Below are 16,256 nucleotides of genomic sequence, written 5' to 3'. Positions count from 1 at the left end.
ACGTTTGACATTACGAATGAAAAACTTAACGGTAAAAATCCGTACTTAAGCTAATTGTATAACAATGCAATTCAGTTCTTTATTTTTGCTTGCTAATTCAACAGTCACAGGAGCCAAATTCTGACTTAACACAAATAAATAAATTCCAAAGTAAATAATACTGAGTTGAAATCCTACCGTAGCGGTTGATAAATAATTAATAAAAGCAATGGAGAAAACTGGTCGTGGCTTAATCGAGGCTCTCGAGCGGTATTTTCTTGGAAGGACTGAGGGAAAACACGAAAATATTCGATCTGGTTAACCTGTGTTCCGGCCGAAATTCGAACCAAGAACCTTTCAATTACAAGTCCGTAGTGCTACCGCTAGATCAACCTGCTTGGTAACTAAATTTCATGATACTGTTTTACTATAAATTCAGATTATCTAAATATCGTATTAGTTTCTTGAGGTGGGGTGAGACTGACTCCACTTGGTACGTCGGCCACTAACTGACCTATTGTATCATCCCTGGACGACAGACGATGAGTGTCTATGAGCAGTCGCTGGAAATACTCGGAGAAAATCTGTCTCGGCGCCCTTCTGTCCACCACACAAGTGCCTCGATGTACAGGGAGATTATGTTGAGAAATAAAAGCATTTTTCAGATCAGTACTCTTATTTGTTTAAGTTCTATATCCATTTGTAACTTACTTATTGACTTACCTACGTATTAAGCCGGAACCTAGTATAGACACAAGGATAGTGTGGTTTTAAAAGGAACTTCTATATTCGCAATACCAGAATTGTAAGCGTTTGAAGGAGAAATAGGAGGAAGTTTGAGAAAATTACATATAGAGGAGCTTCATAATTTCTATTCTTTAACAAACGTTATCAGGATGATAGAATCAAAGAGAACGGAATGTTCAAGTCGTGAAAAAAGAAATGGAATTGTTACCAAATTGCAATAGCGAAACTTTAATAACGCGCCATATTAGTTTGTGGTGTTCTGGTCGTCAACAAAACAATAAAAATTAATAAATCGAATTGTTTACATTGGTTTTATTTAATAGCTGCTACATTGTTTCGGTCCACAATTGGGACCAACTTCAGATAGTTTCATTAAATACCTCTCATGTTATTTAAATATCCTAATATTGATCCATATTAATGTTAATCGTTATAATCATTGCAATACATGTATCTATAACGAAGGTGTAAAAATATTTCTAATTTTAAAATTCTCTCGTCGTTATGATGTAAAATTCTATGTTATTCTGACGCGCATTGTAGGCGATGTCTTATCATCCGAGGTTCGCTGTTAAGTTACATGTTTTTGGAGATATTCACGTGTAGTGTAGTTATTAGTATTTAGATTTGCATGTGTTTCCTCTTGTCTTGCTGAATATGGCGTTTTGATTGAGTTTATTTCTTTAGCGTGTGCTCTGTATTTATCGTATGGACTTTTGATTTGTGTCGTATTTGTTCTTGGTTTCAATGTGGACGCAACATTAATCTGAAAATATATTATTATTATTATTATTTTTATTTATTTTAAATGCAAATGGGTTTTTTACCCTGTGTGACAGTGGTATTACAATAAGACACAACACACAAATAACACACCACACTAAAACAAAACACAGCACACATAACTACAGAAACAACAAAGGACGCACTACACACAATGATTACGATCAAAACACACTTACAACTAAAACAAATACAATTGCAACTACAGTTGTATTACAACTACAATTATCTGGGCTTAGATTGGAATATAATATTAAAAAGAAATTGGATATGAGAATGTGGACTAGGTTCATTTGATTCAGGATAAGAACCAATTTCATAAAATGATGTAATTTCTTTAATATACTGAACAGCTATTTCTTTCTCTGTTCCGTGGTTACAGTCCAGCTGTGAACAACGAGTGGTTGGTCTATAGGTCTAGTACAGTACAGTCTGTTAACCTGGTGACCTCTGTATTTGAGCCTCCAGTCATTCACTTTTGTCCTCGGAACAGAAAAATCATTATCTATTTGCGTGTGGCCACTCTTCCTTATCTTGACCACCTGTCTCTCTTGCATTACCGTCATGGTACTGCATTATGCTTATCTTTACCTCAATATAGTGCTCATTATTGTCACATAATTTATAAAGTTCCCATTCTGTTTTTACTGTTCTTACGCTTTAAGCCAGAAGGTTAATAACATTTAAAAGAATTTGTAACGTTTTATATGATGTGTGAAATTTAGTATGATTTTATAAACATTAGAGGGGAATATCATTTTCGTAAAAATTTTATGAATATTATTTCAAAGAGTCATTTTTTTTGGCCTACTGACCTCCAAATACAGTACTTCAAATATTGTGATACCTTGGTCAATTTAATCATTATTGTATCCGTGAAGCAAGGATCTAGTTGAAAAGCTGAACGTGGTCTTACTGACATAGGAACCTATGCCAGTAGGTGCCAACATCTTGAAAATATTCAGCTTTTATTAGTGCATTTGTCTGTGAAGTGACAAGTAATGTAGATGTTATAAAATTACAAGCACATTTTGTATTTCTAATTGACTGGGCAAATTAGGGACTATTGGAAACAAAATATTGTAAAAAAGAAATAATTTTGTAATTTAACCGCAGGGCGTAGACAACAGTTCTGTATTTAAATTTACTTTACATGTTAACGCTTGGGTGGGGGCGTGGAAGGTATAGAGTATCTCATGTTACATCGGTGAGTCAAACGCCGTTCTCCCAGTATGTAGCCTGGTTAGTGTACTGAATCACCTATTCCGGCTCTTGTAGAGACAAAATTTGGAACGAAGTGTTTTAATTTTCCTTGCACTGTTGAGGCTTTTATACCTGGTTGGAAAGTAACAGAAGTTCTTCACCGTTTTACCATTGTGATGAAGATTCATCTTAACCCTCTCCTGCATCCTTGTCTCCAAGGAGGATAACCATGCGAAACATTTTAGTATATTGTCGCTATAGGTTAATTGTTCTATAATTGTGAGACGTTGTACCCAGTTTGGTACTATTTCTCTCTCCAAAAACGGTAGCGCATAGGAATCTGTCTTGATCGGATGATTTCTGAATACACATGCGCAGATTTCTTTGGTACCCGCGGGCGTGAGGGGTCGCTGAAATCGACACTGTATAGACCAAATTTTTCTCTGAAAAAAAAAGCAAACAGTAAAATATGTATTCTTATAATCCTATCTATTTTTACTCAAAATTTCTAAAGCTCTATGTTATCGTGAAGTCTGAAGCTGTTTTCAAAATTTAACCCAGAGAAGCGACAGTCTTAATTCACATAATTTCGGATCGAAATTTTATGTTGTCATAGCTGTCTTTCTGTCATGTGTAAAAATTCGATATTACCACATTTTATGACAAAAATCGAGGATTCAAGTATATATATCATCTATACGAGCTTAGAAATTCTGATGAATTTAAGTGATATTCAATAGAATATTCCTTATATTACAAATGATGTTAAACTTACGTGTAGCCACTGTTCCACTCGAAGTTATCAAGAAAGCTCCAAGCACAAAATCCGATGACATTACAACCATCTTCATATATGGCTTTCAGCATCTCCGTCATGTAACTCTGTTGAAAGACAGTAAGATTTGTAGATTAATCTTTTAAGGAATAATGCATAGAGGATATAGGTGGGAAAGTAGGAAGGAAGGAGACCGCTTGGAAGACCAAGGAGTAGATGGGTGGACAGTATTAAAATGGATATTAGAGAGGTAGGTTGGAATGGTATGGATTTGATTGATCTGGCTCAGGATAGGGACCGCTGGAAGGCTCTTGTGATCACGGTAATGAATCATCAGGGTCCATAAAATACTGGGAAATTCTTGAGTAGCTGCACAATTGGCAGCTCCTCAAGAAGTCAGTTGTCAGAGGGTTGTAACAGAGTCAGTTGTAAGGAACTTTATGAAGAGAAGACTTGGTCGGTGCAGTTGAAGAATCCTCACGGTTAGAAACCCTTACTAGGGAACGACTGGAGAAGACACAGCAGGCTTTAAGGACTTAGCGATAGTTCTATAGTTATTTGTAATTGCGGCCTGTAAGTTGTCAATAAATCCAGTCTCCAGTCCAAAACCCCGTCGAGATTCACTCTTATCTCGTGACAATATTATTTAGGAAAACTTCAGTCTTTAAAAGGATAAAGACCCTTTTTCCTTCCGCATTTCAAATTTTCACGTTTGTCTTTAACTTCTGGCGTGTACAACGCCTTAGGGGCCTAGTGCCTAATTAGTTAAACACAGAGACAACCTTATCTTTATCTTTTTACAGATTTTAAACATCAAGTTTTCTACGCCTGACCTCATATCTCCTCTGGATCTGTTTCTGTAATTGTAAGCATCAGATAAAATATTTGTACATAATTTTTAGCTTTCCTTTTTCATTCGTATACCAAATTTAACGTCCCTAATTCAAAAGGTTAATTAATTGTAATCATAATTATGCCGAGTTGGAGTCTACTGTAATCTTATTTATCGAGTAAGATCCTTTTTAAGCATCATCCATTCTGAAGATGGTAGCAGTAATATACGTCGAAACAGAATACCTTAACCAAAAATGCAGCTAAACTGCAGATGCCCAAGTTGCACAATTAATCTGCATTCATCCTTTACGGCATAAATAAACATTTATAAATGTTATGAATAATTTTGGTTGTAGCGATTGAATGCCACTGCTTCTACAGCGAGTTCTTTTTCTTTTCTGGACGCGCGGAGCGGACTCGGGAGGAAGAGTCGCTAGAGACCGGCCGACTCATAGCGCTCTCTCCGCGGTCGCGGTCACGGTCTTACCGTATAGTAGTACACTCGACCCACATCGTTGAGGCCTTCGTTTGGCAAATCCGAGTACCCGGATTCCGTGATGAGCACAGGAGGGTTGTTGTACTCCTGCGCTATCCACTTCAGTTGCTTCCGGAAACCCCATGGCACCACCTGTTATCATCAGGGAACATGACATCCAAGTAAATTTCAGAGGAATGATTGAGACCTTGCTATTATCAGTTGGGGGAATATGAGAAGGGGGTTAGCCTGTCCTAATGTATCTGTAGGCCTACATTTTGGTATCTTCGTGGGGTTGGTGCTTTAGTTGCTTGTTGACACTGCATCAGTTTTAAAGCGTGTTTACCGTTCAGTCATTAAAAGTATAGTGGAGTCATAAAGATTGATCAGGAAATAATTGTTCTTATTTGGATGTTCTATGCCAGAGATAATACTGAGGGTATCAGAAAAGCCATGTTGATTTTCAAAATTGCAAAACATGAAACGAAATAAATAGAATGTGTGGATTTTATTCTTTACGACATTATAATGATATTAAATGTCAATTTTTCTCAAGCAGTAAGTTTATGACTTGTATGTGGGAGGTATCGTGTTACAATCTCGGGCAGGACACACATTATCCTTAGTTGCTGCATGAAAATGCTCAGGTCAAGGTTGATACATTCCACATCCTTCCAATCATTATCGTAATCCTACCATTTTTATAAATTATGTCTCTATCTATCTATGGCTCTAAAGACCTTGTGGACCTTGGCAGCTTTTTCAGTTTTTTAATCTATACACAGTCGGTAGGACTCCTTGGACGGGGGATCAGCCCGTCGCAAGGCCACTACCTACACAGAGAACAACACAAACACAGAATATACGCACAAAGACTTCCTTGTCTCGAGTGGGATTCGAACCCACGATACCAATGTTCGAGCGGCCGAAGATTAGACGGCGCGGCATAGCCTGAGCTATTCTCGTTGTTATTAAGTAAATGAATATAAATAAGGCAACAATCACAGTGACCGTGAGGTCTAAGGCACCCCCTCAAACACTGGGATCGTGGGTTCGAATATCAGTGGATGAATGAATATTTGTGTTTCTTCTGTGTTTATGTTGTCCTGTAGGTAGCGGTCTTGCGACTCCCTGATCCCCCATCCAAGGAGAGTTCTACCAACTCTCTCTAAGATCCAAAATTTCCTAATTAATTCTTAATGCGGAAAGACTAGAAGGCGTAATCCGTCAAGATATAGAAAAAGAAGAAGAAATAAGACACCTTGAGCCATGGAGAGCCCGTAGAATACCAAGCAGGATCTTGGGATGTAATTACACCAGCGTCTCTGCTTATAGATGGAATTGGCCCCTCTTCGCCACTGGTCCCGTATACCGTCGTGTAGTGATTCAGACCGAAGAAATCCCAGGTTCCTAAAACACACGGAAGACAATCACACAAAGTTCTTTGCTTTAAATTCTGAATAATTACTGAGGGGATTGATGTCCACGATGCTGTTCAACCTTAGTTAGTACTGAGGCAGACTAGTACACATTCGTAAAACCGTATAAACTCTTAGGGAAAAGACATCTTCTTTACGGGCAAACAAGGCAACGCCAAACAAAACAAACTCCTTGGCCTGTAGTCCGCAAGCGAACTATACCGACCGAGCGACCGCCAATTGTCGGGAAAGTTAGTGCCAACTTTAGCGGATAGAGGATGTCACGTGGTCAGCGCAACGGATCCTCACGGCCGTTGATCTCGGTTTTCTAGACCGGGGCCGCTATTACCTTGACATAGCTCCTCAATTATCATCACGAGGCTCAGTGGACCCCGTTCCAGACTCACTACTTCTCAGAAAAACTGGTAGCGCCGGGAATCGAACCCGGGAGCTCTGGATCTGTAGCCAGGAACTCTGGCCACTAGATCACAGAGACGGTCAAACAAGGCAGCGTCATCTCAGGAAACCTAATTAGAGACAAATAACAAAACATTTCATAAAATCTTTTACGGTTTACACATAATATAAGGTGGCCCGAAAGTCAGTTAACTGGTTAGTAAAATGTATATTAAAATATGTTACAATTGTCTGTATTAATTACTGAATTTACATATATTTCTCGAAATCAGATCTTTCGTGTTCAGTACACAGCTGACAGCGCTGCGATACCATTTTCCAAATCGATTGGTAGGTTTAAATCTGAGCATTCCCGTTAATACGAGATAATTCTCACATGTGTGAGTGATTATAGACTGGGTTTGGATTCTTAATTGGATTTATTGAACACTTACAGAACGTAACTACAAGTAACTATAGCGCAATTTGCTAGTTCACACACTCAACAGTTCACTACAGTACGTACTAGGTCTTCTCAGTCTGCTCTGTCTTCACAGGTTGTCGCCTGGTAACGGCTTTCAACGGCGGACTTTTCCTTTTTTTCTGGTTTCCCGAATTATCCCCATGCCTCAGTTACCAGCTTCTAACAGCAACAGCTCACAAGGACCGACCTGCAGTGGTCCTCTAACTAACTCACTCACTCACTAACTAACCAACTGGCTTCACTGCTCTGCCCTGCACTAACTGAACTGAGTCTGAGTTTTTATGTTACGAACGGCGGTCAGTCGGCCAGAACCCATCTGGGGCCTACGGCCAGCTATTTATTACTGGCAGACAGTTACGGGTTTGTTGATGTGGGGCGCCCTCTCTGACGAGAGGACGGATCTGTCGTTTACAATTACCGCCGGGCCTTGCCAGCTCAGTGATTCTCTGGTCTGAGTCGCTGAGTCCTGTGGGACTCACGACCATCAGTCTCAGATTCGAGACTTCCATTTTCGTTGCCTCCTACGACTCGTAGGGCCATGATGGAGGTATTCCAATCCACCTCCACACTGAATTAACTGAACTGAACTGAAATCGGTCGATAATCTCGGAGAGGACCACCATAGAAAATGCTGCTTCCATCTGAACTACAGTCGTTGAGCGAGGGTCGCTGTCTAGCAACAGCCGTTGTTTCGTTGTTTGTATTGCGGTCGTTGTCTATCAGCGCGTTTATATGCCACAACATTTTAGGTTAACTGACTTTTGGGACAATCTATTTATATAAGAATTGAAATAAATTAGATTATGTATGAATTATAAGTGACAAATGTAAGAAATGTAATATCTCTACGACTTATGTTGTTAGTATAATGTATCAATATATTTTACCATACATTTTTCTATTAAATGTAATATTAGTTGTTAGGATGAACGCAAAATCTTGTCGACTGCTTAAGTAACTGTACTGGAAGTAATGATTAATAGAACCCGCCTTATGATTACTCTTTGATAGTAGAGACATATCAAGGTATGAGGCTTAGATGTTCACTAAGTTTGGGTTTTGTTTCCTTCCGCGCTACAGCCCCAATTTGGGCCTTGCCCTACCTCCATGAAACTCTCCGTTTCACTTCGCTTTACTAGATCTTATACACTCCTTAAGATTCCTTGGGCGGATGATCGGCTCATCACAAGGCCTCTACATGTACACAAACATAGTAAATTCACACAAACACTGAACATCCATGCCCTGAATGCGATTCGAACCCACGATCACAGTGTTCGAGCGAGCGAAGACGGTTCATGCCTTAGACCGCGCGGCCACTGTGATCGGCGCTTTGTCATCATGTCTCCTACAGCATAGGCAGACCAGCTTACCTTTAATGTAATCTATTTCCTTCAGAGAGAAAGGCGGCAGACGGGAATTTCTAAAACCTTCTTCTTTGCTTTTTTGTCCAACCCTGAGCTTCACAATTTCAGGGTAATCTCCTTCATAACTGAAGATCGGGTGTGCAAACAGGCCCAACTGCACAACACGAACGTAAACCAGTTTATTGTATCATAACATACATTGTCTGCTCGCTAACTTGAGTTCCAAAGAATTTAACCTTGACGTGGAACATATGACGGGTCGTGTAGCATGCAACGCTATCAAGCCTGTGGACAGAGGAGACAGCCCCCAGATATAGAGGATAGCGACAAATACTGTATATGCTCCGTGGCCTGTAGTCCGCAAGCGAACTATACCGACCGAGCGACCGCCGTTTGTCGGCGAAGTTAGTTCCCGCCTCTGTGGTCTAGTGGTTAGAGTTCCTGGCTACTGGTCCAGAGGTCCCGGGTTCGATTCCCGGCTCTGCCAGGTTTTCTTAGAAGTAGTGGGTCTGGAACGGGGTCCACTCAGCCTCGTGAGGATAATTGAGGAGCTATTTCAAGGAAATAGCGTCTCCGGTGTAGAAAACCGAAATTAAAGGCAGTAGGGATTTGTTGTGCTGACCACGTGACCCCCTCTATCCGCAAAAGTTGGCAAAGACTCTGTATATTGAATAAAAAATGTTAAATCGACCGACAAGGAGTGGTCCTCTAGGTTTATGATTGGGCAGGAGTCTAAAAACTGCTCACGTAAATGCTATGACGTTACGTAATGTTGTTTCAGAGAGTCTTGGGGGCCTTGGACTTGCGTGAATCCTGTGGAAGGGCAGAAAGAAAGGAAAATGAAAGCGTTGGAGAGGTGAAGGGAATTAGAGGAAGCACCTGGTACATGCAGGCCTAGATGGACCTCAGAGAAATAGTGTGTGAGGTTGTGGATTGGATGAGTCCTTTGAAGAGGAAGAATTGCTATATAGACAACCTCGTGTAACATTAAGGAGACTATTATTTCTCCACAGAATATGCTTATATGTGCTTATGATTCTCAGAATCAACCTCAACTATTTTCATAAACAGCATCAATCAACTACTCTTCATAATGGAAACTTAGCGATTTCCTATGGAGTTGGTATTGGTTTTTAAGTAGTTTTGGAGGAAATCTGTGCTTTAAAGGGTAAATCTTTCCTTTGGAGTAGGTTAGGAGGCTGCCTCTTGTGGTCACTCCAGTCAATCTTTTGATTAAATAACAGACGAGGAATTTCATAAAACTGGGGTAGATGCAGTAGATCATACACTTAAACGTCGCCTGAAATTAAGAGAAATGCAAAGGCGAGATTTGACATTCTTACGGCTCTGAGTATCAAGATTTTAATATTCTAGAACGCAAATGTAGTGTAGTTTGGAGGGCTGGAACCAATTTTTCGAAAGAACCGTTTTCCCCCGAAGATGGAAGAAGGAACTTACTTCGAAAGGCTTGTACCAATCAAACTACACATTCCTGACGATTAAAACTTAAAATATTACCAAAAATGATCAAAAATCAATTCAGACAATATTCCGAATATTAACCGAATGATACAGTGTTATGAAATAGTGATTTTGTTTAGAGTCAACATTTAGTTCACGTACCAAAATGGCCGCAGGTCCAAGTCGTGTGGTATTTTACCGCTCAGACCCTGGGTTCAGGGGCCTGAATGCCACTCGGAGTATCCGTCAATCCTTCTGTTCAATGGGACGATCAGTCATCCGTAGAACCTTAGCAAATTTCTGTAAAAATATTCCTAAACCCAGAACGCAGGAGACCTTGGGCCGAGTTTGTCTCTGACGTGTCGCTCAAGAAGGATGAGGAGGGGGAGGAGGAAGAGAAAGAGGAGAAGGAGGAGGATGAGGAGGAGGAGGAGGAGGAGAAGGACGAGGAGGGTAGGAGGAGAAGGAGGAGTAGGAGAAGGACGAGGAGGGTAGGAGGAGAAGGACGAGGTGGAGGCGGAGGAGAAGAAGAAGAAGAAGAAAGATTTAAACCAGTTCTTATGGAAATATTCTTTAGTCTCTTTGGGTAATATAAATGGTGCACTTACCTTAAATTGCTGATATCTTTCGCAGGCCTTTATGTCTTCCGTAGAATTTGTGAGAGGTTCACACCAGTGAATGTTCAGAGTAATCCCCAGTTTGCCTGGAATCAGTGCCACTTCCGTTACATTTCAGTTGGTGAATCCCATTGCACGGTTCCTAAGAATCCTGACACGCTAACCGAATCGACTCCAGTCGAGTCTAATCTACTGTGCTTCATCACGATGCCATAAAGGCAGACACTCAACTACACTGGTCCCGACATGGCTCAGTGTGACAGGGGCGCGCATGAATTTATGAAGAGCAACAGTGCAGGATCTGAGTCACAGTCGACTCGACTAGACTGAACTCGATTTTGACAGCGGGCTAGCACCCTAGGACAGAAACAGGAAATCTTCAGAACGGGAAGAAATTCGTAACTTTTTTTTACTGCTAGTGGGGTGGGACTAAGTCCATTGTACTGCGGCCACTTCTGGCCTATTGTACCAGCCCCAGATGATAGGTGAGGGTGATTGTGGAGCAGTTGGTGGAATGAAGATTGGCAGGGGAAACCGAAGTACTCGGAGAAAACCTGCCCCAGCGCCACTTTGTCCACAACAAATCCCACTTGAACAGACCCGGGCTCGAACACTGGCCGCCGCGGTGAGAAGCTGGCGACTAAACGCTTGAGCTATGGTGCGGCCTATTGAGTAGGTTAGTTCATAACGAAAGTACCAGTACCCCATCCGTTCGTGTCATCTTTCCAGTTATAGTCTGAACATCAGTCATTAAAGTTACAAAGATAAGTCTCACGCAGCGGATCTCTCATCAAGAAAACTGTCATTTCTGGGTTTCGAGCTTTATAGACTGTCCAAATTAAAAGGTGACCGTGTACACAACAGTCCTTAATGAAAATAATAAAATCAAATAATAATTAACAGACGGTAATTACTGTTTTACTGTTGTTATTCCTTACTAGTGGAATGTGTTTTACTTCGATGCACAGTACACTTGTGCATGTGTACCCTATTTGTATCTGTCATCGAAATAAAGATGATCGTGCAGTGTCCAGGATTAAACGCGGCAAAATTCGTAACTTTGTTTTAGATCTATAATCCCCACTGAGTAAAGTCTGTGTCTCCAATGAATTTAGGATGTATGAATATACACATCTGTGAAACGAACTGCACCCTTAAGAGGACAAGCCCCGCGAAAAGTTGGTTCTCCAGCATTATAATTACCAAGGCTCGAATAAGGTATTTCCAGTCACAAGGCAATCCAGTGAGCATTATTATTGTTATTATTATTATGGTGTCGACTCAGCNTTTAGCCTTCGTGTTCCTCCCAGCAATCTTAGGGACTTCTCATTGTTTGATTGCTCTAATAAATACTGTCCTTCTGCTCGGTGCGCCTATGCTGCCAACGCGCTGGGTTAAGATCTCCACATATTTGCACTGAGCGGTTTCCCTCAATCACATTAATACTCATCAACATAAAAGCCAATCATCCCATCTAGAACCCCACTACACGTGACAGTATGAATACCGGATGTTTCCCCCCCCCCCCTTGGCACTACAGCTCCAGTGGGCCTAGGCCTACCTCCATGAACTTCTCCGTTCACTTCGGTTTTTCTCGATCTTACACATTCGGTAGGCGGATGTGTATTTAAAGTACTGAAATCTATTGACTTTGCAATGATGACATAACGGTCTACGTCACTAGCTGTCGATGACGCACCCTCGTTCCCACAGTGGGTGGAGTATTGTATTTGTTTGGAGTTCCTTGAGTTCTGGTTGACTTGGAAATGATAACATGGAGTTCAGTGTGAACACAGACCTCGCTGCAACTTCTGGAAGTAGGCTTGGTACAGATGGTAAACCCTTGCGTGTGACAGCAGTACTGTGCGAGTTGCCAGGTATTCACCGATCCCAGGGGCATGAAACGTTGGAGCATATCCGGAAGTCCCATAGCCTCCAGTGAATGAATCTGGCTCGTTAAATGTTATCCACGCTTTAACCTATAAACAACAAGAGAAAGTGTTCATACTGTGGTCTTCTGTGTTATATATTACTGCCAGCTATTGATGCCATGTCGCGATACTTACAGTTAAAAAATCAAACAGAACAAAAAGCAAACTCCGTCGCCAGTAGTCCGCAAACAAACTACACCGACTGAGCGACCGCCGCTTGTCGGCGATGTTAGTTAGTTAGAGGGTGTCACGTGGTTAGCGCAACGGATACCCACGGCCGTTAATCTCGGTTTTATAGACCGGAGCCGCTATTTCCTTGAAATAGCTCCTCAGTTATGCTCAAGAGGCTGAGTGAGCTTCCTTCCAGACCCACTATTTCTCAGAAAATCTGGTAGCGCCTGGAATCGAACCCGGACCTCTGGATCTGTAGCCAGGAACTCTGCCCTCAAGACCACAGAGGCGATCACTGTTCAAGAAATCAGCTCCTATAATTTTAAGCTTATTTATACCAGATCTTTCGTGCCTAGAAGGGATAAGGGATTTGAAATTAGAATACGTAAATGTAACTAACCCTGTCACCAAAATTAGAGAAAAGTAGATAGGCATAATCCTCGAAATAGTCCGCCATTACGGGGTTGGCCCATCCGCCCAGATCCTGCAGTGGCTGAGGAAGGTCCCAGTGGTAAATCGTAACCTGAAACAAAGGAACTCAATAGAATCGTTGCTGATGTGCACCTACCTCGACTTAGCTTTAAACGGTGCATTTTTGCAGACAGATCTACACGTACAGTCGCTGTCCTTGAAATGCTTCAGTGTTTGACAAGCCTAAATCGAAGAGCTGGCTGAAACAGTAACGCTTCTCATATGTATAAGGGAAGAGCTTGGTTCAAATCTCAACTGGGACATCGCCTATCCTTTTCGAAGTTCTTCATGGCGTTCCTCAGTCTTTCCGGACAAATTTGGCCACGCCCACTAAAATAAAATCGTCTCACAGATGGCGGTGAGTTGTCTGTCTTAAGTGCCACCACCCTTTACCCCCCATAAAGATTCCTGGTACTAATTTCCGTTAGAGGTGGATTCTACCCTAGGGCCATAGTGCGGCAGGAATGATTAGGTCAATTGAAAGGAATCCAATGACCTCATCGGGAATCGAACCCGCGACCTTAAGAGTTGTAACATAGTGCCTCAACCAACTACGCCACCGCATGCTTCACATGCAGAAAGGGCACAATTTTCAAAAGAATATTTGTTGCATGTATTAATTGTGTTTCTGGGACACGCTATATATTCTTGCCCGTTATACTTACCAGAGGCTTTATTCCATTGGCTAGCAGCTCGTTGATGAGATTATTGTAGTACTGAATGCCCGCCTGGTTCACGACATTCACATGTCCAGTGGGGAGAATTCTCGACCAAGATATGGAGAACCGGTAGAAGTGAACCTGCGGTAATATTACTGTATTTAATAAAACGGTATATATTTTTCGTGAAATCAAATAAATCGTGCGCATTTGAAAGATATTGAACATACCAATAACAAACAAACTCCGTGGTTTTAGTCTGCAAGCCAACTATACCGACCAAGCGGTCGCCGCTTGTCTGCGAAGTTAGTTCCAACTTTAATGTATAGAGGGTGTCGCGTGGTCAGCGCAACGGATCCCCACGGCCGTTAATTTCGGTTTTCTAGACCGAAGCCTCTATTTCTGTGAAATAGCTCCTCAGTTATCCTCACGAGGCTGAGTTTACTCCGTTCCAGACCCACTACTTCTCAGAAAATCTGGTCGATTCGGGAAACGAACCCAAGTTCTTTGGGTCTGTAGCCAGGAACTCTGACCACTAGATCACAGAGGCGGTCCATTGAACGTAGCAATATTCAAAGTATCTTAGAGACCATGACACAAACGTCCAGGTTGTGTCCAGCTGGACTCAGTCTGTTGCACCTGCTCACGCTGGTTCGCTCGCGAATTTTTCTTGTCTTCTACCCTGAAACTGGAGGCGATACGTTCCTCCAAAACGTCGGTTAACACAATATCTACACGGCGCCACATCAAGGTTCTACTCACACCGAGGTTCTTGAGAAGTTGCGCGTCTTGTCGGTACCGATGGTAGGAATCGCAGGCCACGTCCCCGCTCGATCGGTCTACAACGTACTCTGGATGCTTGTGGACAAGCTCGTCCCATATGTTAACTCCCTTGCCTGAAACACACACATAAAATGTAAGGTAAAGTAAAGCTATCCCTTTGAGAGGCCGTAGAGGTCCGTAGGATTGTGAGACGTCGAGGCTCCAAATTTTCTAGACAATCGGTTAACAAATGGCGGTGAAATTGACAGGTTTACGCGTTGTCCGGCAGCCCATTATCCCCAGGAAGATTCTTGGTACTCATTTCTGTTAGAGGCTGAGTCGACCCCAGGGCCATAATGCGGCTGGAAGGATTAGGTCATTTGAAAAAAAAAATCTATCTCATCGGAACTCGAACCCGCGACCTTCCAGCTTGTAGCATAGTGCCTCGACCAACTACGCTACCGTTTATCCCCATTAAATGTTAAATAAATAAAATTTAAATTTATAATTTCATTTATAGCGAAGAATATCCAAGTATCTATATTCGCTTCGTACTGTCTGTATTGTAGTCCATGTTGTGGGGGCGACGAAAGGCTGAGGAACGTAAAGGTCAAGGTGAAGCTGTATCTCTGCTTAATTAGTTAAGCACTGTACCATGAAAACATGTGGGTGTGGAGGTATAGCTCCACCATTTTTTACCTTTGCGCTAGGTGGAGTTGAGTGGTCAGCTTCACTCCCCTACCGCTTTTCCCCCGGTACCCATTGGGTAGGAGGCTGGGTGGGCCCCAGATCCGGTCTGGACGCTGTGGAGAAGAGCAATATTTTGAACTGATGAAAATCGAACACAGACCCTCCTGTCCGTAGCCATGCGCAACACGAACTGAGCTATCCGAACTCAAGACTGAGGAACGTAACCTACATTTTTCTTAACAGTCTTACAGTAAAAATGAATCCGCTTATCGGCGCTTCATGTAACGTCGCGGTTTACGGGAAAGTGTACGGGAGGTTAAATAAGGAATTGTACTGCCAGAATAGGAACTGCACCTGTCTAGTAGTGAAACAGTAACTTACCATCTTCATTCCAAGCTCCTTCAATCTGATACGAAGATGATGCAGTTCCAAACAAGAATCCTACAGGAAAAGTAAAGTTCTTTTCGGAGTCTTTAAGAAAATATTTGCCACTATACGGAAGACCTTGTCTGGTCAACATGGCGGGTGGACCATATAGCCTCACATTATATGTTCCTAGTGCAGACGTCACCATGAACACGAAATAAAACACAGCGTTATTCATCTTATCTCCTGTACCTTCCGCAGAGGATTGAGAACTCTCTCACAGACGTGGCTTTTTTATGTGCTACATTTGTCGACTAATGGTGACGCATGTCTGTCTGTTCTTCCCCTCCATATGACCAGATAAAATCATTAACCAGCATTTTTGATGTTGTGGGTAACAAGGTAGCGATGATAGCTAACGCACTCAGATTTTTTTTTTCATGTAGATGGCAACAAAAATTGTAAGAGACGATAACAATCCTTGTAATATGCTGCAAGGACAAAACCCACGGCTGCCAACTGTTTGTCTTTATGTATAATTGTGAGGTTAGAATGGGAGAGGTTCAATTTCTTACTTGAAGAGTTCTATGTTATGGGATAGAATGCCGTGTAGTCCGTTGATAGTCAACCGACGTTTCGGAGGTACATGTCGACTTCATCTTCAAGG

The 16,256-nt window shown here is 41.9% G+C and overlaps 1 protein-coding gene across 1 annotated transcript; it reads right to left on the bottom strand.

Moving 5' to 3' along the window:
- Positions 1–1,749: 1,749 nt before the first annotated feature.
- LOC111869746 (myrosinase 1-like) lies at positions 1,750–15,817 on the bottom strand. The gene is made up of 11 exons (XM_023861484.2): positions 15,605–15,817; positions 14,534–14,667; positions 13,778–13,912; positions 13,042–13,164; positions 12,338–12,518; positions 10,531–10,625; positions 8,468–8,615; positions 6,058–6,206; positions 4,809–4,949; positions 3,488–3,594; positions 1,750–3,155 (listed from the first exon to the last, which is right to left on the bottom strand). Exons 1-11 carry the CDS (start codon positions 15,795–15,797, stop codon positions 3,017–3,019), a joined length of 1,545 nt encoding a protein of 514 aa, XP_023717252.2. The 5' UTR covers positions 15,798–15,817; the 3' UTR covers positions 1,750–3,016.
- Positions 15,818–16,256: the final 439 nt, after the last annotated feature.

This window comes from Cryptotermes secundus, unplaced genomic scaffold (assembly GCF_002891405.2).
Source record: "Cryptotermes secundus unplaced genomic scaffold, Csec_1.0 scaffold93, whole genome shotgun sequence".
Taxonomy (NCBI): domain Eukaryota; kingdom Metazoa; phylum Arthropoda; class Insecta; order Blattodea; family Kalotermitidae; genus Cryptotermes; species Cryptotermes secundus.
Note: the sequence above shows the minus strand (reverse complement) of the source record. Positions and strands in the feature narration are given on the sequence as shown.